This window comes from Oncorhynchus clarkii, chromosome 28, assembly GCF_045791955.1.
Source record: "Oncorhynchus clarkii lewisi isolate Uvic-CL-2024 chromosome 28, UVic_Ocla_1.0, whole genome shotgun sequence".
Lineage (NCBI taxonomy): Eukaryota > Metazoa > Chordata > Actinopteri > Salmoniformes > Salmonidae > Oncorhynchus > Oncorhynchus clarkii.
The window spans coordinates 37565149-37588594 of NC_092174.1; the positions used below are offsets into that span (position 1 = coordinate 37565149).

At 47.4% G+C, this 23446-nt stretch overlaps 1 protein-coding gene across 1 annotated transcript in view; it reads right to left on the reverse strand.

Annotated features, from left to right (window-relative positions):
• Positions 1–23446, reverse strand: part of LOC139387589 (WD repeat-containing protein 47-like) — a 29216-nt gene continuing 5770 nt past the window's right edge. Inside the window, exons 6-17 of the mRNA XM_071133936.1 lie at positions 22617–22793; positions 21927–22429; positions 21446–21554; positions 15843–16036; positions 12332–12598; positions 9998–10067; positions 6309–6469; positions 6009–6181; positions 5619–5789; positions 5374–5505; positions 5064–5282; positions 1–2445 (exon numbers count right to left, since the gene is read on the reverse strand). Of these exons, the coding sequence (XP_070990037.1) occupies positions 2303–2445; positions 5064–5282; positions 5374–5505; positions 5619–5789; positions 6009–6181; positions 6309–6469; positions 9998–10067; positions 12332–12598; positions 15843–16036; positions 21446–21554; positions 21927–22429; positions 22617–22793 (2319 nt within the window). The 3' untranslated portion in view covers positions 1–2302. The remainder of the gene's footprint in view (positions 2446–5063; positions 5283–5373; positions 5506–5618; positions 5790–6008; positions 6182–6308; positions 6470–9997; positions 10068–12331; positions 12599–15842; positions 16037–21445; positions 21555–21926; positions 22430–22616; positions 22794–23446) is intronic.

A 23446-nucleotide genomic window follows, 5' to 3' on the forward strand; every position in this document is an offset into this window, starting at 1 on the left:
TGTTTTGTCTTTAATGGTTCACCAAACCCAAAGTTGAGTTAGCTGGAGAGGTGTCGAAGCACAGCTTTCCACAAGGCAACTACCAAACCGTGAGGCTAGGTGTGTAATTGAACCATAACATTTTATTTGTCACACACATGGTTAGCAGATGTTTCTGACAAAAAACAATTCCTAGGAACGCGAGGCGGCCATCTGTCGGCCCTGGAAGTATGCTTACATCTTATTCCTAAAGTTCTTGAATGATACATCTCAAACTTCAGACCTTTTAGTGTGTACTAACTGCAGTCCTATGCATAGTATATCCTATCAGATCACACTAGTTCAGTCGAGGGTCAGAGGCTTTTATTTACATACCACCGCAGAGAACACACTTCCATCTCTTAGTCACTTCTTAAAACAAGTTTTTATAAAAGCTAAATACAAGAACCACCATCTTATTTCATATCAACAGAAAATCATGACTAGACATACAATAAATACATCTATTAGTTTGGCCTTATTTTAAAATTGATGAACAAAACCTAAAACTCAAGCCTGCATAAGATACAGAAACTAAACATGGCCCTCAATACAGGTTCATAAATGTGATGTCGAGCTTTTTCTAAGATTTCATTGTGCATAAGAATCCCTTTTAAATGGTCAAAGACTGCCATCTAGGTAACAACCAGTAACATTGCAGAACTAAGTAAAGCTATACAAGTGATTGTTGCTTACAACTTAACCGTATGCTGCTGCATCTGGCCAAGCCAAAAAGTAGATCTGTAATTCCCTTCCATGTCGATGTAAAACCAGTATTTTATTTTTCCATTTGTAAGCAAGCCAATGCAAGAAACACCATATCTGCCCGAAGACAGCATTTTGCACTAAACACGACAATGTACAAGTCCCCCCCCCCCCCCCAAAAAAGTATATTTTTTTACAAAGCCAGCGACGCGATAGGTAAACTTGCACAGTAGCGTTAGACATCGGAAAGTTCCACATTAGGGGTATACTAGTAGTATTGACAACGGCTAATTGATCGACGCAACAGATTCAACTCGATAGTTGATATCCCACACTGATCACCTGATGTAATGAACCACACAGTCAGCAGTTTAGATCACAACATTGGTTTCTTCTCAAATAATAGCAGCATGGTAACAAGTTGTAACAAACACACTGACTGTGCAAACTAATGAGGAATGTACATTTTGTTTCTGGAATGATGTCACATAACTTTGACCCCGAAATGGAGAGGACCCACGTGGGTTTCTGTATTGATAAAGCTCTTGTGGAAACTGGATAACTCAAGGCACCATATGAAACAATGCACTGTAGCAAAACATCTCCAGTTGGTGTACTTCCCCCATTGTATCCCACCCCCCAGACACACCTGTTGAACCACTAAGTACAGGATGCAGTTGCCAGAGTGAGAGTTGTTCCCAGAAGCAGTGATGTGAGGGGAGCCCAGCATGAAATCAAACCTTGATACAACCACTCGGACTTCACTCCAGAGGGATAAACCGTCCTGTTGGTTGCAACTGGTGAGGGAGTGTAGGGTGCATCCAGGTTGTGTATTATAGGTTATTCATGTCCACTGTGTGTGTACTAGGGATTGGGTTGAGTGTGTGACGGTACGGTCAGCAGAGGAGAGGAAGGACAGGTTGTGTGTGTGTACTAGGGGTTTAGTTGAGTGTGTGTCCAGAGTGTGACGGTACGGTCAGCGGAGGAGGAGAGGAAGGACAGGTTGTGTGTGTGTGTGTGTGTGTGTTAGGGGTTGTGTGTCCAGAGTGTGACGGTACGGTCAGCAGAGGAGGAGAGGAAGGACAGGTCGTGTGTGTGTTAGGGGTTGTGTGTCCAGAGTGTGACGGTACGGTCAGCGGAGGAGGAGAGGAAGGACAGGTTGTGTGTGTGTGTTAGGGGTTGTGTGTCCAGAGTGTGACGGTACGGTCAGCAGAGGAGGAGAGGAAGGACAGGTCGTGTGTGTGTGTGTGTGTGTGTTAGGGGTTGTGTGTCCAGAGTGTGACGGTACGGTCAGCAGAGGAGGAGAGGAAGGACAGGTCGTGTGTGTGTGTGTGTGTGTGTGTGTTAGGGGTTGGGTTGAGTGTGTGACGGTACGGTCAGCAGAGGAGGAGAGGAAGGACAGGTTGTGTGTGTGTACTAGGGGTTTAGTTGAGTGTGTGTCCAGAGTGTGACGGTACGGTCAGCGGAGGAGGAGAGGAAGGACAGGTCGTGTGTGTGTGTGTGTGTGTTAGGGGTTGTGTGTCCAGAGTGTGACGGTACGGTCAGCAGAGGAGGAGAGGAAGGACAGGTCGTGTGTGTGTTAGGGGTTGTGTGTCCAGAGTGTGACGGTACGGTCAGCGGAGGAGGAGAGGAAGGACAGGTCGTGCGTGTGCCACCTGCACTGAATCACCTTGTCACCGTGCTCCCCTACCAGAGTCAGGGGCAACGGCTTCGTCAAGTCACCTGCACAGACAAAAACTCATTATTGTGTGTACAAAGAGCCTAAATACATGTGCTTGGACTTGTGAGCAGGGATGGAACTCAGGCATTTTGGCCACTGGCTAGCTTTCCATCCTGGATAGTGATTCCTCATAAGTCATTGAAAGCAGCTAAACCAAATAAATACGTCTAGTTTTTTTTTGCTTTATGATTAGACCAACAAATCACACAAACCACTGTCAGACTGCCAACACACAACAGTTGAACAACAACCATCACCAGACTATTTAGCGACTGTCTGAAATGCCATCCTAGTCCCTACATAGTGCATTGCTTTTGACCAGAGATCTATGGGCCCTGGTTGAAAGTAGTGCACTACAGTGCCTTCAGAAAGTATTAATACCCCTTGACTTACTCCACATGTTGTGGTGTTACAGCCTGAATTCAAAATGGATTAAAAAATGTTTTCATCAAATCTACACACAATACCCTATAATGACAAAGCGAAAACAGGTTTTTAGAAATTTATTAAATACCTTATTTACACAAGTATTCAAATCAAATGTTATTAGCCATATGCGCCGAATACAACAGGTGTAGTCGACCTTACAGTGAAATGCTTACTTACAAGCCCCTAACCAACAATGTAGTTTAAAAACTAAAAGTAACAAGTAGTTAAAGAGCAGCAGTAAAATAACAATAGCGAGACTATATACAGGGGGTACCGTTAGAGTCGATGTGCGGGGGCACCAGTGTCGAGGTACAGTGCCTTGCGAAAGTATTCGGCCCCCTTGAACTTTGCGAACTTTTGCCACATTTCAGGCTTCAAACATAAAGATATAAAACTATTTTTTTGTGAAGAATCAACAACAAGTGGGACACAATCATGAAGTGGAACGACATTTATTGGATATTTCAAACTTTTTTAACAAATCAAAAACTGAGAAATTGGGCGTGCAAAATTATTCAGCCCCCTTAAGTTAATACTTTGTAGCGCCACCTTTTGCTGCAATTACAGCTGTAAGTCGCTTGGGGTATGTCTCTATGTCTGAACTTCTGGAGAGAGTTTGCTGCACTGAAAGTAAAGGGGCTGAATAATTTTGTACGCCCAATTTTTCAGTTTTTGATTTGTTAAAAAAGTTTGAAATATCCAATAAATGTTGTTCCACTTCATGATTGTGTCCCACTTGTTGTTGATTCTTCACAAAAAAATACAGTTTTATATCTTTATGTTTGAAGCCTGAAATGTGGCAAAAGGTCGCAAAGTTCAAGAGATTTGGAGATTTCCCAAGCTTTAAACATCCCAAGGAGCACTGTGCAAGCGATAATATTGAAATGGAAGGAGTATCAGACCACTGCAAATCTACCAAGACCTGGCCGTCCCTCTAAACTTTCAGCTCATACAAGGAGAAGACTGATCAGAGATGCAGCCAAGAGGCCCATGATCACTCTGGATGAACTGCAGAGATCTACAGTTGAGGTGGGAGACTGTCCATAGGACAACAATCAGTCGTATATTGCACATATCTGGCCTTTATGGAAGAGTGGCAAGAAGAAAGCCATTTCTTAAAGATATCCATAAAAAGTGTTGTTTAAAGTTTGCCACAAACCACCTGGGAGACACACCAAACATGTGGAAGAAGGTGCTCTGGTCAGATGAAACCAAAATTGAACTTTTTGGCAACAATGCAAAACGTTATGTTTGGCGTAAAAGCAACACAGCTGAACACACCATCCCCACTGTCAAACATGGTGGTGGCAGCATCATGGTTTGGGCCTGCTTTTCTTCAGCAGGGACAGGGAAGATGGTTCAAATTGATGGGAAGATGGATGGAGCCAAATACAGGACCATTCTGGAAGAAAACCTGATGGAGTCTGCAAAAGACCTGAGACTGGGACGGAGATTTGTCTTCCAACAAGACAATGATCCAAAACATAAAGCAAAATCTACAATGGAATGGTTCAAAAATAAACATATCCAGGTGTTAGAATGGCCAAGTCAAAGTCCAGACCTGAATCCAATCGAGAATCTGTGGAAAGAACTGAAAACTGCTGTTCACAAATGCTCTCCATCCAACCTCACTGAGCTCGAGCTGTTTTGCAAGGAGGAATGGGAAAAAATGTCCGTCTCTCGATGTGCAAAACTGATAGAGACATACCCCAAGCGACTTACAGCTGTAATCGCAGCAAAAGGTGGCGCTCCAAAGTATTAACTTAAGGGGGCTGAATAATTTTGCACGCCCAATTTTTCAGTTTTTGATTTGTTAAAAAAGTTTGAAATATCCAATAAATGTCGTTCCACTTCATGATTGTGTCCCACTTGTTGTTGATTCTTCACAAAAAAATACAGTTTTATGTCTTTATGTTTGAAGCCTGAAATGTGGCAAAAGGTCGCAAAGTTCAAGGGGGCCGAATACTTTCGCAAGGCACTGTATGTCAAGCTTGTAGCGTCATACCCAAGAAGACTCAAGGCTGTAATAACTGCCAAAGGTGCTTCAACAAAGTACTGAGTAAATGGTCTGAATACTTATGTAAATGAGGTCTTTTTTTTGCTTTGTCATTGTGTGTAGCTTGATGATGTTTCGAACTGTGCATAGAAAATAGAATCCATTTCAGACGTAGCCACTAGATGTCTTCCTTACCTTGTAGGTTGCTGATCATGACCTTGGTGTCGTAGGAACCAGTGAGCAGGTAGTGTGCCCCGGGGGAGAACCTAACGGAGCGCACATCACTGGAGTGGGGCCGGTATGTCTGCACCATGCGTCCCCCTCTGATGTCATAAAGCATACAGCCGCTGTCCTCCTGGCCCGTCGCTAGGAGACGACCGCTAGGGTCCACCGCTACCGAGGCAACAGGACTGCCTGAGAGGACGAGAGAGACATATGTAAGTGAGTCAAAGAAACACGTGTGTGTGTGTGTGTGTGTGTGTGTGTGTGAGGTAGCAGTACTCACCTGATCCATGAAAGGCAGTGCCCACCACTCTAACGCAGCTCGGTACTCTCAGGTCCCAGAACCTCACAGTCTTGTCCTGAGAGCCTGACGCTATCATCCACCCTCCCCACGTATACAGAGACAGGATATGACCTGAAGATGAAGGCACAGATCATCAGTCTCACGTCGCTCTCTCGTGGAGGCCTTTATGTTCCATATAGGAAATATGATATGATTAAGTAAGTAGTACATGAGTGTGTGTGTACCTGTGTGTCCACTGAGAGCGTGTAAGCCCTGTCCTCTCTGACAGTCAGTGGTGTAGATGTTACAGTCTCCAGCTCCGGCGCTGATCAGAATGGCCCCTCCACTTTCTGGTCCCTCCATGAACGCCAGGTCTCTGATGGTACCGTCGTGCATACTGAACTCCAGGTCTGGACCTGAGAGAGGGACAGAAACAGAGAGTGGGAGTAAGATGAAAACAAACTAAAAGAGTTCGAAGAGAAAATAAGACAACTGCAAGTTTCATTGTCAGTTGTACATTGGATTTTACTCAATAGTCAGTCATTTCAGGAGATGAATTAAATGGAATTGATCCTAATCTGTGTATAGAGTGTATGTAAGATGGAATAGCCTCCCAACCCTTGTATTGAGTTTACCTGTGGCGTTGCAGGTCTCTGAGCTAAAGGGCAGGACTTTGACATATTTGTCGTTGGAGCCAGTGGCTAGCAGCTGTCCACAGTGACTCCAGGCCACACAGTAGATAGAACCCTTATGGTGCTTATTCCTCTTAAAACAAACCTCCGGCTGCTTGGTCATACCTGATACCCCACTGAGGGAGGGGAGGGGGAGAGAGAGAGAGGGCTAAATCGTAGTCTCTTAACAGCAGAATAGCTCAAAGTAGTTGAACAGTAGATAAATCATTTCAGGAATGATTAGGCTGTGTGTGTGTGTATTACCTGGTGTCGAGTGGTGCGTTTGGGTAGGCACACACGCGTAGCGTCTTAGAGTTGGAGCCCACGGCGTATAGCGCTCCCGTGGGGTGGAAGGCTACAGCGCGCACTGCCTGAGTGTCTTCCAGGGTATTCACAGCTACAAACAGGGGCTTGGCCTTGTCCCCCTGCAACACACAAAATGAACATCAGAGACCAGAATTAAAATAGCCCTCTATCCTCAGGTACCGCGCTAGTAGAAAATATGCCAAAGTAGCCCGCCAGCAGACTTAAGAACACTTAGGTCTCAGTCTCTCACAAACACAGACCTGCCCACAGACACAGACCTGCCCACAGACACAGACCTGCCCACAGACATAGGCCTGCCCACAAACACAGATACAGTCCCCCCTCATTAAGCTACACACATTAACCCATAATGGCAAAGCAAAAAATGCTTAAGACATTTTTGCTGAATTATAAAAAATAAACTGAAATATGAAATACTGAAACATTTACATAAGTATTCAGACCCTTTACTCAGTACTTTTTTGAAGCACCTTTTGGCAGCGATTACAGCCTTGAGTCTTTGTGGCTATGACGCCATAAGCTTGGCACACCTGTATTTGGGGAGTTTCTGCAGTTCCTGTCAAGCTCTGTCAGGTTAGATGGGGAGCGTCGCAGCACAGCTATTTTCAGGTCTCCAGAGATGTTCGACCGGATTCAAGTCCGGGCTCTGGCTGGACCACTCAAGGACATTCAGAGACTTGTCCCGAAGCCACTCCTGCGTTGTCTTGGCTGTTTGCATAGGGTTGTTGTCCTGTTAGGTTAACCTTCGCCCCCAGTCTGAGGTCCAGAGCACTCTGGAGCAGGTTTTCATCAAGGATCCCTGTACTTTGCTCCGTTCATCTTTTCCTCAATCCTGACTAGTCTCCCAGTCCCTGCTGCTGAAAAACATCCCCACAGCATGATGCTCCCACCACCATGCGGCACCGTAGGGATGGTGCCAGGTTTCCTCCAGACGTGACGCTTGGCATTCAGGCCAAAGAGTTCAATCTTGGTTTCATTAGACCAGAGAATCTTGGTTCTCATGGTCTGAGAGTCCTTTAGGTGCCTTTTGGCAAACTCCAAGCAGCTGTCATGTGCCTTTTACTGAGGAGTGGCTTCTATCTGTCCACTCTACCATAAAGGCCTTTATGGTAGAGAGCTGCAGAGATGGTTGTCCTTCTGGAAGGTTCTCCCATCTCCACAGAGGAACTCTAGAGCTCTGTCAGTGTGACCATCTGGTTCTTGGTCACCTTCCAGACCAAGGCCCTTCTCCCCTGATTGCTCAGGTGGTTCCAAACGTCTTCCATTTAAGAATGATTGGGACCTTCAATGCTGCAGAAATGTTTTGGTTTCCTTCCCCAGATCTGTGCCTGGACACAATCCAGTCTCGGGGCTCTACGGACAATTCCTTCGACCTCATGACTTGGTTTTTGCTCTGACATGCACTGTTAACTGTGGGACCTTATATAGATAGGTGCCTTTCTAAATCATGTCCAATCAATTTAATTTACCACAGGTGGACTCCAAGTTGCAGAAAAATCAAGGATGATCAATGGAAACAGGATGCACCTGAGCTCAGTTTCGAGTCTCATAGCAAAGAGTCTGAATACTTATGTAAATACGGTATGTTTTTTTATTTTAATAAATTTGCAAAGATTTCTAAACCTTTTCGCTTTGTTATTATGGGGTATTGTTTGTAGAATGCTGAGGAAATAGTTTTATTTAATCCATTTTAGAATAAGGCTGTAATGTAACTGATAGGAATTTTATGAATAATGACTAAACAATATCTACATTTAAATATAACTATAACTAATTAAACTCTACCCTGTTTTATTATATCTGATTAATAATGTTAATTCATAAGGGATTATGTAGCATGAACAAGGAGTAATTAAACATAATAAAACACCATTCCAGCTAGGTTGGGGAGGAATGGGTTGTGGGTTTTAAAAGTAAGCAAAAAGGATCATTAACCTATGTTTGAACCGACTCCACTTTATCTCTGGGGCGTTTAGATAAGACAGCGAGAGCCTCCCTAGGTTTTCCGTTATCTGGAACTGTCTGCTAAATAGTGATAGATAATGGTGAGACTTCAGAAGATAATCTTGATATATCGTGTGTGTCTGAAGTGTGCGCTAGTGGGTTGGAATAAACTTTTGAACCTGCTTTGTCTTGGTCGAGAGGAGGAGATTCATTCTATAACCAATGACGTCATATTTTGTATATAAACTGTTGTACATGGTTCCATGGGAGCGCGCTCCGAGAATAAATACTATTATCTCATTTTAATAAGACTGGTCTCTTGTCTATTTTATGCAAATAAGGGTCTTACAAATCTTTAGAAACAGAGTGATTTCAAATTGAATTGATTAATGAACACACAGGAATTCTGAAATTCCCATAACAGTATCCATGTGGAAAACGTCAAGGGGTCTGAATACTTTCCAAATGCACTATGGGTTTAACAGCGTCTTCAGAAGGTATTCATACCCCTTGACTTTCACATGTTGTGTTACAGCCTGAATTCAAAATTGATTAAATAAAACATTTTCCTCATTAATCTACACAATGACAAAGTGAACATGTTTTTAGACATTTCAGCAAATTGATTGAAAATGAAATGCAATGAGTCAATACTTTGTAGAAGCACATTTGGCAGTGATTACAGCTGTAAGTCTCTAAGAGCTTTCCACACCTGGATTGTGCAACATTTACCCATGATTATTTTCAAAATTCATCAAGCTCTGTCAAATTGGTTGTTTATCACTTCTAGACAACCATTTGCATCTTGCCGTAGATTTAAGTCAACACTAACTTGGGCCACAACTCCAGTGTAGATTTGGCCTTGTGTTTTAAGGTTATTGTCAATCATTTCCGGCAACTGAGTTAGGCAGGACGCCTGTATCATGTAGTGACTGGGTGTATTGATACAACATCCAAATTGTAATGAATAACTTCACCATGCTCAAAGGGATATTCAATGTCTGCTCTTTTTTTTTACCCATCTACCAATAGGAGCCCTTCCTTGTGAAGCATTGGAAAACCTCCCTGGTATTTGTGGTTGAATCTGTGTTTGAAATTCACTGCTCAACTGAGGGACCTTACAGATATGTGTGGGGTACAGCGATGAGGTAGTCATTTAAAAATCATTTAAAAATCATGTTGATCAAATTGTTACTCCTGAATTTATTTAGGCTTGCCATAACAAAGGGGTTGAATACTTAGACTCAAGACAATTAAGCTTTTAATTTGCAATCAATTTATTTAAAAAATCTAAAAACATAATTCCACTGACTTTTTGGGGTATTGTGTGTAAGCCAGTGAACCAAAACAATCTACAACCAAACGTGGAAAAGGCCAAGGGGTGTGAATACTTTCTGAAGGCTCTGTAATTACCAGTATAATCTGTGTTGATCTTCTATGCCTTATGCTATTCATGATTCTGAAATAGAGCCAACAGCCTTTATCACTGCTGATTTAACTGGAATCTAATGGATTAAATCTCCACTCCTCAGAGTATAATCCAGGGTTACTGTGCATGACATCATAGTGGATACAGGATGCCTCTCCCCCCACCCTATCCCATCCCAGAGAGAGATTCATGTCCTGCTAAGCCTACAGTGGGAGTGGAGACAGAGACTGTATGTGAGAGAAAGAGAACCTACCTCTTTACTCCGGGTGAGGGCTCCTGGCGAGTCATCTAATCCAGAGGTCTGTCCAGCTACTTTCTGGGGACTAGAACACACACAGATATAGCATGAGTACATTGCTCTGTGCATACCCTGTACCAGGGTTTCCGTGAGCAGGCAAATGCCTGCCTTTGGCTGATAAGTGTAGAACTTGTTGCCGGCCATTACAAAATAATGTTTTGATTCAATGCTGGTGGATGTGCTCCAAATGTAAAGGAAATATACTTCATAGGATAATAAATCAGTGGGAGGCAGGTAACCGAAAGGTTGCTGGATTGAGTCCCTGAACAAGGCAGTTAACCACTGTTTTCTGGTAGGCCGCCATTGGAGAACAATAAAAATGTTTATATCCTGAAGCTGCTGGGACATTAGTGTAGGCGTGTGTTTCTATTGTTACTCCCTTTAAAAACACAAGGTCCTCCTAAGAGACTTCAGCTAAGTGTCCCTCGACTGGCAAACTTTACGAAGATTGTGTAGATTATCCCCAGTTCCAGTGTTCCCGCAGAGAGGGGATTCTTTCTCCAAAAACAGAGTAAAGATGGCCTCAAGATGGCCGCCTTCTTGAGGACAAAGTAATGAGGCTGATGTGCATCAAGCTGCTCCAAGGAGTTGGACAAGTTTTACTTTCCAACAGCAGCAGGCCAAGGTCCACCGCACACCCAACTAAGTTAGAGGCATATTATTGTGTTGGTCAGGCCTGTCCTAGCACGTCTGCTGCCACCCCTCTGTCATGTCTAGTATAACGACCTGGAATGGATTTATAGACTAGAGTAATGATGTGGATCATGTGCATTTCAGTTGAGTTTATTCAGTAACACTTAAACTAAACATCGTTGACAACTATTCACATCAGTTAAAATGTTGCAATCACTAGGCAGCCAACTGTCTATAGTAGGAAACAGAGTAGTTTTCAATAAGCCACGTATATGAGTCACGACCCCAAGATAGGTCAAATGATAATAAACAATTTATTATCATCCAGTAGAACTGTAAAGAGAGATCATTTGATCTCTGGAAACAAGCACTTTCATAAATGCATGGCGTGGGCCTCGTTTCACTGGAGCGTTGTAAAATAAGATTTATATCAATGAACCAGCCTTAATTAATTTATTTACATATGAAATGTGACTGTCCAACATTAGTTTTATACCTTCCTCCTTTTGTGGCCTCTTTCCCCTGCTGTGGTGCTGAATGGCAGTGGGACTGGGGCAGACCGGCCCTGGTGTTCCTCCAACACCTCTCCCCAGTTGTTATTTATTAGGCCTCTTTCCCCTGCTGTGGTGCTGAATGGCAGTGGGACTGGGGCAGACTGGCCCTGGTGTTCCTCCAACACCTCTCCCCAGTTGTTATTTATTAGGCCTCTTTCCCCTGCTGTGGTGCTGAATGGCAGTGGGACTGGGGCAGACCGGCCCTGGTGTTCCTCCAACACCTCTCCCCAGTTGTTATTTATTAGGCCTCTTTCCCCTGCTGTGGTGCTGAATGGCAGTGGGACTGGGGCAGACTGGCCCTGGTGTTCCTCCAACACCTCTCCCCAGTTGTTATTTATTAGGCCTCTTTCCCCTGCTGTGGTGCTGAATGGCAGTGGGACTGGGGCAGACCGGCCCTGGTGTTCCTCCAACACCTCTCCCCAGTTGTTATTTATTAGGCCTCTTTCCCCTGCTGTGGTGCTGAATGGCAGTGGGACTGGGGCAGACTGGCCCTGGTGTTCCTCCAACACCTCTCCCCAGTTATTTATTAGGCCTATTTCAGGCTAAATTAAATTAGAGAGACCTCGATTTGATTTGAAAACAGCTGTGCTTTGTTATTTATTAATTAAAATGTTCATACAAACAGCCTATAGGACAGGTCGTTCACAAATGATATGCAATAGTACATATTGTGTTTAATTCATGTGAAGGCGACTTGTCCTTCTAGGCTGAATTGTGTTTCTTCATGATATTCATTTCTGATTTCCAGCAGGGATGAAGATACAACAGGCAGTGCTATGCTTTACAATAAAACCTGTCGTTGGTATAAGAACATTGTTGTATTACAACTTTACAGGCCAATTTATATTCTGTTCAGATGAATTATAATAATAATAATGTGATTGAGTTTACAGTGGGTGGACTCTAACGCGTTATGCAGCCAATACATATGAATTTCTCATGTCTGGTAAATAAAAATCTTGCCGGTCACGGGGTCCAGTGCCAAATGTTCCTAATAGAAACCCTGCCATGTACACAAAGAAAAACACATGTATATACACTCGCCATATAGACACCCCACCCACAGACACACTCCACCACCCCTCACACACACGTATCTCACCTCTGGGAGACCACGGGGGATTCATTAGGTAGGGGCACCTCCCGTCCCCCTGCGGTGCGTTGTGGGGTGCTGCTGACCACCCCTCCTCCCTGAGGGCGGCCCTGCTCGGGGGTCAGGGTCACAGTGGGGTCAGGGGTCAAGCCTGCGGGGTCACCGTTGTTGTTGTTCTCGGGAGTCGGGCCCGTGCCGTTACACTGCTGGGACAGAGACTGGACCTCGCCTAGACTCTCCATCCCTAAATTCAACTCCTCCAGCTTCTGAATAGACCTGGGTAGACAGAACACACCGGGTAACACACACACACACACACACAGGTGTAATCTCTGCTGGTCTTGTGTCATGTCTCTTTACTAATGTAATTCATGTAAATGTCACTCTCTGATGTCAGCATAGTTAGATAATGACAGTCTGGCTCCAGACACACAGACAGAGAGCATAGTTAGATAATGACAGTCTGGCTCCAGACACACAGACAGAGAGCATAGTAAGATAATGACAGAGAGCATAGTTAGATAATGACAGTCTGGCTCCAGACACACAGACAGAGAGCATAGTTAGATAATGACAGTCTGGCTCCAGACACACAGGCAGAGAGCATAGTTAGATAATGACAGAGATCATAGCTAGATAATGACAGTCTGGCTCCAGACACACAGACAGAGAGCATAGTTAGATAATGACAGTCTGGCTCCAGACACACAGACAGAGAGCATAGTTAGATAATGACAGTCTGGCTCCAGACACACAGACAGAGAGCATAGATAATGGCAGTCTGGCTCCAGACACACAGGCAGAGAGCATAGTTAGATAATGACAGTCTGGCTCCAGACACACAGGCAGAGAGCATAGTTAGATAATGGCAGTCTGGCTCCATACACACAGGCAGAGAGCATAGTAAGATAATGACAGTCTGGCTCCAGACACACAGGCAGAGAGCATAGTTAGATAATGACAGAGAGCATAGCTAGATAATGACAGTCTGGCTCCAGACACACAGGCAGAGAGCATAGTTAGATCATGACAGAGAGCATAGTTAGATAATGACAGTCTGGCTCCAGACACACAGACAGAGAGCATAGTTAGATAATGGCAGTCTGGCTCCAGACACACAGGCAGAGAGCATAGTTAGATAATGACAGTCTGGCTCCAGACACACAGGCAGAGAGCATAGTTAGATAATGGCAGTCTGGCTCCATACACACAGGCAGAGAGCATAGTAAGATAATGACAGTCTGGCTCCAGACACACAGGCAGAGAGCATAGTTAGATAATGACAGAGAGCATAGCTAGATAATGACAGTCTGGCTCCAGACACACAGGCAGAGAGCATAGTTAGATAATGACAGAGAGCATAGCTAGATAATGACAGTCTGGCTCCAGACACACAGACAGAGAGCATAGTTAGATAATGACAGTCTGGCTCCAGACACACAGACAGAGAGCGTAGTAAGATAATGGCAGAGAGCATAGTTAGATAATGACAGTCTGGCTCCAGACGCACAGACAGAGAGCATAGTAAGATAATGACAGAGAGCATAGTTAGATAATGACAGTCTGGCTCCAGACACACAGACAGAGAGCATAGTAAGATAATGACAGTCTGGCTCCAGACACACAGGCAGAGAGCATAGTTAGATAATGAGTCTGGCTCCAGAAACACAGACAGAGAACATAGTTAGATAATGACAGTCTGGCTCCAGACACACAGACAGAGAGCATAGTAAGATAATGACAGAGAGCATAGTTAGATAATGACAGTCTGGCTCCAGACACACAGACAGAGAGCATAGTAAGATAATGACAGTCTGGCTCCAGACACACAGGCAGAGAGCATAGTTAGATAATGAGTCTGGCTCCAGACACACAGACAGAGAACATAGTTAGATAATGATTGTTTGGTTCCAGGCACCACAGGAGCAGCTGGTGCTCAGGGTACTAAAAGACACTTCATAAAGAACAGGGGAGCATTAGTGTTAATGTATTTGTGTGTGTGGAGTTTGGTTTGGGGAAGGTGGTCTCAGGGGTGTTGTTGCGGGTGGTTGTCTATGGGTAGGAGGTTGTCTATGGGGTGTGTAATGATGGGGTGTATAATGGAACTTAGTACAGAGCCCCAGATGGGGCAGGGTGTGCCTGGGAGTTGGGCTGGGGAGAGGTGAGGTGGAGGAAGCCACAAGCAACCCCTCCCCCCACCCACCTCTCCCCAGCCCAACTCCCTGCCCCATCTGGGGCGCCGTACTAAGTTCCATTATACGCACCCCATAGACAACCTACCCATAGAGAACCACCTACCCATAGACAACACCCCTGAGACCACCTTCCCCACCTCCCCTTTCAGAGCCTGTTAGTGGAAGAACACGTCTCTCTCTAAGCAGCAGGAAACATGTTGTGGAATAGGACAATTACAACAGTCCAACGGGGGACCATCCTCCAGGCTGGACTCTCATTAACATTGTGTTTCTACCATAGATATACAACCCTAGATAGGGGCTCTATGACATCAGCCACAGGAAATAGAATCTGTCTACTGATACTGTATATAGTCTTTGATAGAGATGACATCATAGGGTCAGGCCATACTCTCTCTTCTAGACTGTGGTGTGCGTCAGTTGGACAAAGAGCTTTTGATCCCTCTCCTCCCTTCATCCCTCCCCTCCCTTCAACACAACCAAGAGGAGGGAGAGAGGCGGGGGCCAGGCTAGCAACACAACCAAGAGGAGGGAGAGAGGCGGGGACCAGGCTAGCAACACAACCAAGAGGAGGGAGAGAAATAGAATCTGTCTACTGATACTGTATATAGTCTTTGATAGAGATGACATCATAGGGTCAGGCCATACTCTCTCTTCTAGACTGTGGTGTGCGTCAGTTGGACAAAGAGCTTTTGATCCCTCTCCTCCCTTCATCCCTCCAACCATCCCCCTTCCCCTCCCCCTTCCCCTCCAACCCTCCCCCTTCCCCCTCCATCCCTCCCTCCCCCCTCCAACCCCCCCCCCTCCAACCCTCCCCCTTCCCCTCCCTCTCTATCCCTCCCCCTCCACCCCTCCCCCTGTATTATTTAGAAGGGCAGGGCATAATGACATCATTAGAATTCTTTGGGGCCTTTCTTAGTTCTTTCCTTTCTGTTCTTCTAAGTAGACTCAATGTTCCCATATGTTTTAAATCATGCTGAACCCAGCCTGTCCTGAATGTTTAGATATAAGGTCAGTGTCTCTCCATGAGTTGTACAGGGAAGGCTGCACCGTCTAAGTCTGGCAGGTGTAGTTTGTTTTTTTCCAAAGAGTGAGGAGTGCTTGATTTAAACGAAATGTTCAACAACAGAGAAACTCTTATTCCATCCATTAGGTGCAGGAAGAACTAGTACATTACATAATGTAACATCTGAGGTCTGTAGCAGAGAGAACAGTCCAAGACAAGGAGAGTCAAAATGGAAATCATTATCAAGCAGAACTGTGGTGGGTGAATGAATACCTGACCTATTAGGGAACTGAAGTCCTGTGCTGTGTGTATGTCTAACCTGTTGAGGAACTTCTCAGTGAGGCTGTGCTGCATGGCGTCTGTCCCGGGGGCTGGCTGGTCACTGTGTTGTACCCCTCCCTCCAGCAGCATCTGCTGGTAGAGTTGTCTCTGCTGCTGCTTCTGTTCCAAGTGCTGCTGGACCCTCAGACGCTGGCGGTAGAACTCTTCAAACTTCTCTGTCGAGTCACGCAACTAAGGTGGTAAAACACATTTATTAAACAACAAACCAAATTCTCAACTGTTGGAAGTACAGCCAACTTCTTACATAGAGCCCTTCACATTCAAAGCCAGAAGGGACGGCACACCCCTTCAGAGAGAGGAAAAGGATGTCATTACTTCCTCTACTGTACCCTCTGCTTTCAGATGGGCATTAACGTAACACGTTGACCGGGGGCCAGGCTAGCAGCACAACCAAGAGGAGGGAGAGAGGGAGGGGGCCAGGCTAGCAGCACAACCAAGAGGAGGGAGAGAGGGAGGGGGCCAGGCTAGCAGCACAACCAAGAGGAGAGAGAGAGGGAGGGGGCCAGGCTAGCAGCACAACCAAGAGGAGGGAGAGAGGTGGGGGCCAGGCTAGCAGCACAACCAAGAGGAGGGAGAGAGGCGGGGGCCAGGCTAGCAGCACAACCAAGAGGAGGGAGAGAGGCGGGGGCCAGGCTAGCAGCACAACCAAGAGGAGGGAGAGAGGCGGGGGTAATAGACAGAGAGAGGCGGGGGGGGGGGTAATAGACAGAGAGAGGCGGGGGCCAGGCTAGCAGCACAACCAAGAGGAGGGAGAGAGGGAGGGGGCCAGGCTAGCAGCACAACCAAGAGGAGAGGGAGAGGCGGGGGCCAGGCTAGCAGCACAACCAAGAGGAGGGAGAGAGGCGGGGGTAATAGACAGAGAGAGGCGGGGGGGGGGGGGGGGGGGGGGTAATAGACAGAGAGAGGCGGGGGGGGGGGGGGGGGGGGTAATAGACAGAGAGAGGCGGGGACCAGGCTAGCAACACAACCAAGAGGAGGGAGAGAAATAGAATCTGTCTACTGATACTGTATATAGTCTTTGATAGAGATGACATCATAGGGTCAGGCCATACTCTCTCTTCTAGACTGTGGTGTGCGTCAGTTGGACAAAGAGCTTTTGATCCCTCTCCTCCCTTCATCCCTCCCCTCCCTTCAACACAACCAAGAGGAGGGAGAGAGGCGGGGGCCAGGCTAGCAACACAACCAAGAGGAGGGAGAGAGGCGGGGGGGGGGGGGGGGTAATAGACAGAGAGAGGCGGGGACCAGGCTAGCAACACAACCAAGAGGAGGGAGAGAAATAGAATCTGTCTACTGATACTGTATATAGTCTTTGATAGAGATGACATCATAGGGTCAGGCCATACTCTCTCTTCTAGACTGTGGTGTGCGTCAGTTGGACAAAGAGCTTTTGATCCCTCTCCTCCCTTCATCCCTCCCCTCCCTTCAACACAACCAAGAGGAGGGAGAGAGGCGGGGGCCAGGCTAGCAACACAACCAAGAGGAGGGAGAGAGGCGGGTAATAGACAGAGAGAGGCGGGGGGGGGGGTAATAGACAGAGGCGGGGGGATATAGACAGAGAGAGGCGGGGGTTATAGACAGAGAGAGGCGGGGGTTATAGACAGAGAGAGGCGGGGGGTATAGACAGAGAGAGGCGGGGGGTATAGACAGAGAGAGGCGGGGGGCGGGTAATAGACAGAGGCGGGGGGTATAGACAGAGAGAGGCGGGGGTTATAGACAGAGAGAGGCGGGGGTTATAGACAGAGAGAGGCAGGGGTTATAGACAGAGAGAGGCGGGGGTTATAGACAGAGAGAGGCGGGGGTTATAGACAGAGAGAGGCGGGGGTTATAGACAGAGAGAGGCGGGGGTTATAGACAGAGAGAGGCGGGGGGGTATAGACAGAGAGAGGCGGGGGGGTATAGACAGAGAGAGGCGGGGGGGTATAGACAGAGAGAGGCGGGGGGGTATAGACAGAGAGAGGCGGGGGGGTATAGACAGAGAGAGGCGGGGGGGTATAGACAGAGAGAGGCGGGGGGGTATAGACAGAGAGAGGCGGGGGGTATAGACAGAGAGAGGCGGGGGGGTATAGACAGAGAGAGGCGGGGGGGTATAGACAGAGAGAGGCGGGGGTTATAGACAGAGAGAGGCGGGGGTTATAGACAGAGAGAGGCGGGGGGTATAGACAGAGAGAGGCGGGGGGTATAGACAGAGAGAGGCGGGGGGGTAATAGACAGAGAGAGGCGGGGGGGTATAGACAGAGAGAGGCGGGGGGGTAGAGACAGAGAGAGGCGGGGGGGTATAGACAGAGAGAGGCGGGGGGGTATAGACAGAGAGAGGCGGGGGGTATAGACAGAGAGAGGCGGGGGGTATAGACAGAGAGAGGCGGGGGGTATAGACAGAGAGAGGCGGGGGGGTAATAGACAGAGAGAGGCGGGGGGGTATAGACAGAGAGAGGCGGGGGGGTATAGACAGAGAGAGGCGGGGGGGTATAGACAGAGAGAGGCGGGGGGGTATAGACAGAGAGAGGCGGGGGGGTTATAGACAGAGAGAGGCGGGGGGGTATAGACAGAGAGAGGCGGGGGGGTATAGACAGAGAGAGGCGGGGGGTATAGACAGAGAGAGGCGGGGGGTATAGACAGAGAGAGGCGGGGGGTATAGACAGAGAGAGGCGGGGGGTATAGACAGAGAGAGGCGGGGGGTATAGACAGAGAGAGGCGGGGGGTATAGACAGAGAGAGGCGGGGGGTATAGACAGAGAGAGGCGGGGGGGTAATAGACAGAGAGCAATTTGGAATAAATAAGTAATTCATGTGCACTGCCATCACTCACCCTTTTTGATGCAGGGACCATAGCCAGTGTGAAATCCAAAACTATCTATCTCATATATATATATTACACAAACACACACCGAACTGTGGCAGAGGGAGCCATGAAGCTGGGTCTCATCTGAAGGTGAAATCTCAGTCTAATGTTACTGGTCCGTTTATCAGTCTAATGTTACTGGTCCGTTTATCAGTCTAATGTTACTGGTCCGTTTATCAGTCTAATGTCCCACTCTGCTACTGGTCTGTTTATCAGTCTAATGTCCCACTCTGTTACTGGTCTGTTTATCAGTCTAATGTCCCACTCTGTTACTGGTCTGTTTATCAGTCTAATGTCCCACTCTGCTACTGGTCTGTTTATCAGTCTAATGTTACTGGTCTGTTTATCAGTCTAATGTCCCACTCTGCTACTGGTCTGTTTATCAGTCTAATGTCCCACTCTGCTACTGGTCTGTTTATCAGTCTAATGTCCCACTCTGCTACTGGTCTGTTTATCAGTCTAAGCAGGGCTTTACACTCACAGTCTGGCTATAGGCTAGACAGGACAGCTGTGGCAGGGCAGAGCAGGGCTTTACACTCACAGTCTGGCTATAGGCTAGACAGGACAGCTGTGGCAGGGCTTTACACTCACAGTCTGGCTATAGGCTAGACAGGACAGCTGTGGCAGGGCAGAGCAGGGCTTTACACTCAGTCTGGCTATAGGCTAGACAGGACAGCTGTGGCAGGGCTTTACACTCACAGTCTGGCTATAGGCTAGACAGGACAGCTGTGGCAGGGTAGAGCAGGGCTTTACATTCACAGTCTGGCTATAGGCTAGACAGGACAGCTGTGGCAGGGTAGAGCAGGGCTTTACACTCACAGTCTGGCTATAGGCTAGACAGGACAGCTGTGGCAGGGCAGAGCAGGGCTTTACATTCACAGTCTGGCTATAGGCTAGACAGGACAGCTGTGGCAGGGCTTTACACTCACAGTCTGGCTATAGGCTAGACAGGACAGCTGTGGCAGGGCAGAGCAGGGCTTTACATTCACAGTCTGGCTATAGGCTAGACAGGACAGCTGTGGCAGGGCAGAGCAGGGCTTTACATTCAGTCTGGCTATAGGCTAGACAGGACAGCTGTGGCAGGGCAGAGCAGGGCTTTACATTCACAGTCTGGCTATAGGCTAGACAGGACAGCTGTGGCAGGGTAGAGCAGGGCTTTACATTCACAGTCTGGCTATAGGCTAGACAGGACAGCTGTGGCAGGGCTTTACACTCACAGTCTGGCTATAGGCTAGACAGGACAGCTGTGGCAGGGCAGAGCATGGCTTTACACTCAGTCTGGCTATAGGCTAGACAGGACAGCTGTGGCAGGGCTTTACACTCACAGTCTGGCTATAGGCTAGACAGGACAGCTGTGGCAGGGCTTTACACTCACAGTCTGGCTATAGGCTAGACAGGACAGCTGTGGCAGGGTAGAGCAGGGCTTTACATTCACAGTCTGGCTATAGGCTAGACAGGACAGCTGTGGCAGGGCTTTACACTCACAGTCTGGCTATAGGCTAGACAGGACAGCTGTGGCAGGGCTTTACACTCACAGTCTGGCTATAGGCTAGACAGGACAGCTGTGGCAGGGCTTTACACTCACAGTCTGGCTATAGGCTAGACAGGACAGCTGTGGCAGGGCTTTACACTCACAGTCTGGCTATAGGCTAGACAGGACAGCTGTGGCAGGGTAGAGCAGGGCTTTACACTCACAGTCTGGCTATAGGCTAGACAGGACCGCTGTGGCAGGGTAGAGCAGGGCTTTCCACTCACAGTCTGGCTATAGGCTAGACAGGACAGCTGTGGCAGGGCAGAGCAGGGCTTTACACTCACAGTCTGGCTATAGGCTAGACAGGACAGCTGTGGCAGGGTAGAGCAGAGAACAGTCTGGCTATAGGCTAGACAGGACAGCTGTGGCAGGGTAGAGCAGAGAACAGTCTGGCTATAGGCTAGACAGGACAGCTGTGGCAGGGCAGAGCAGGGCTTTACACTCAGTCTGGCTATAGGCTAGACAGGACAGCTGTGGCAGGGCAGAGCAGAGAACAGTCTGGCTATAGGCTAGACAGGACAGCTGTGGCAGGGCAGAGCAGGGCTTTACACTCAGTCTGGCTATAGGCTAGACAGGACAGCTGTGGCAGGGCAGAGCAGAGAACAGTCTGGCTATAGGCTAGACAGGACAGCTGTGGCAGGGCAGAGCAGGGCTTTACATTCACAGTCTGGCTATAGGCTAGACAGGACAGCTGTGGCAGGGTAGAGCAGAGAACAGTCTGGCTATAGGCTAGACAGGACAGCTGTGGCAGGGCAGAGCAGGGCTTTACATTCAGTCTGGCTATAGGCTAGACAGGACAGCTGTGGCAGGGCAGAGCAGAGAACAGTCTGCTCTCCTCTAAGGCTAGGCCATAATTAGAGGGAAGTCAGGCAACTAGTGTCCTTTGGGCTGTACTGTTCTGTAAGACAGAGTGAAAGAGAGAGAGGGATGAGGAAAGAGAATAGGACAGGCGGCAGGTCTTGGGTGTAACCCAGGCTCTGTAAGCCACAGACGGTCAATGACTCAGTGAGTCTCTCAGACAGATTCATCTCAGGCCTATATTTAGAGTGAGGGACGCCACCATCTTTGAAAGTAACTCTCTCCACAACACCAATCATCACACATCAGTAGGGAAGATGACTCTGTATGGGTTTGTCTGAACCGGTTCAAAAGGCCAAAATGTGTATATTTAGCAAAAGAGACATTGTAAATCCTCCTCATCAGGTGTTTACCTCGTTCCTCTCTGCAGAGCCTGGTGACGGGGCATCCTCTCCAGGGGCGGAGTCGGGGCGCAGGGTGCCTGAACTCATCATCTTATCCACGGGCGTGTCCGTCCTGGAGCTACAGAGACAGACCCAGAGAGACCACATTAATGGACTACGTAATGTGCATGTTACTGCAATAACGACTGCTGTAATGTCCAGACACTCCTCAGATAATCACTACTGTCACATCACTGAGCATCACTGAGCGTCTTCTTCGACAGTCGTTGAAGGTAGAGGCTCTCTAGTGCTTCCTACTACAGAGCTTAGTCCTCCGTCTACTCCAGGCTGAATCCAACAGGTGAAATCATGTCAATGCTTAGTCTACCCTAGACGATGCTCGGCCATTCTTCTACAGGAAAACTTTAATGACTTGTCATGCCCGTACTACATAAGAAAAATGTTTTTGAAAAAGTGCAACATAAATCTAAAGTATCCTCATCTTTCACACCTCTCAGGAGACTCCTCAAAGATGCTGTGGCAGTCATAGCTGTCCAGCATCAGACTCCTGCTCAGACTCTGTCCCCCCGTGTGGAAGTTAGCGAAGGAATGAGACATGGGGGACATCCCCTTCCTCCCTGCCGTGTCCCCCCCTGGGCCCCTCTTCTCCTGGCCAGACAGCCCATATGACAGGCCATCCAAGGCCGGGTTCAGAGACCGGGACATGTAGGTGTCTGCGGACTGGGGGCGGCGGAGGGGCGAGGAGGGGTAGGGGGATAGTTTGCTGATGAGAGGGGTGAGGAGGTCTGCGTAGCTGGCCTTGGCAGGCTTGGCCAGGCGGTCCACATGGATCTGAAGCAACTTCTGCTCGAAGGCACAGGAAAAGACACTGTGGGACAGGTTCTGCATCCAGGACAGTAAGGACAGGTCCAGGTCGTCACAGCCATTCCCACACAGCATGTCCACCCCTAGGAGCACCTCGCCCTCCGTGATCTCCTCGCCTGTCGCCTTGCTCTGGAGACAGAGGCACACAATATATTAGTTAGTCAATCAATCAATCAATCAATCATTAAACTAACTAAATCAACCAACCAATCCATCCATCCATCCATCCTATTCACCAAGCATGAATATGATATTATGATCTAAAATGCATGTCATTTGTACAATGCTTTGTAACAGAACACTTGGATCCCCCCACCTGACAGAACTCTACGCAGCACTCATACAGAACTCCTTTAATGAGGAGCTGGAAGAGGCGGTTCCCCGAGGCAGTGAACCCCGCCTCACTCAGCTTCCTGTCTGCAGGGATGAACTCTGCCACCATGGTGCACGCCTCCTCAAAACAGTGCACCCGTGCCGTGCTGGGGTTCCAGTCCTGGAGGTGAAACATTTATACAATTCATACTTTAGTCATTTAGATAAAACCCCACCCATGACACCAGGGTCGTCTCATAATAATATATTTGGAGACATTTGAAAAAATAAGATCTAGCTATAGATGAATAATAAAACATGCTATTGAGTTATGGATAAATAATATAAACATACAGTACCAGTCAAAAGATTGGATACCCCTACTCATACAAGGGTTTCTTTATTTTTACTATTTTCTACATTGCATAATAATGAAGACATCAAAACAATGAAATAACCATCATGAGGTAGTCACCTGGAATGCATTTCAATTAACAGATGTGCCTTGTTAAGAAGGAAAGAAATTCCACAAATTAATGCATTTGAGCCAATCAGTTGTGTTGTGACAAGGTAGGGGTGGTATACAGAAGATAGCCCTATTTGGTAAAAGACCAAGTCCAGATTATGGCAAGAACAGCTCAAATAAGCAAAGAGAAATGACAGTCAATCACCCAAGTGCAGTCGCAAAAACCATCAAGCGCTATGATGAAACTGACTCTCATGAGGACCACCACAGGAAAGGAAGTTCATTAGAGTTAACTGCACCTCAGATTGCAGCACAAATAAATGCTTCAGAGTTCAAGTAAAGGACACATCTCAACATCAACTGTTCAA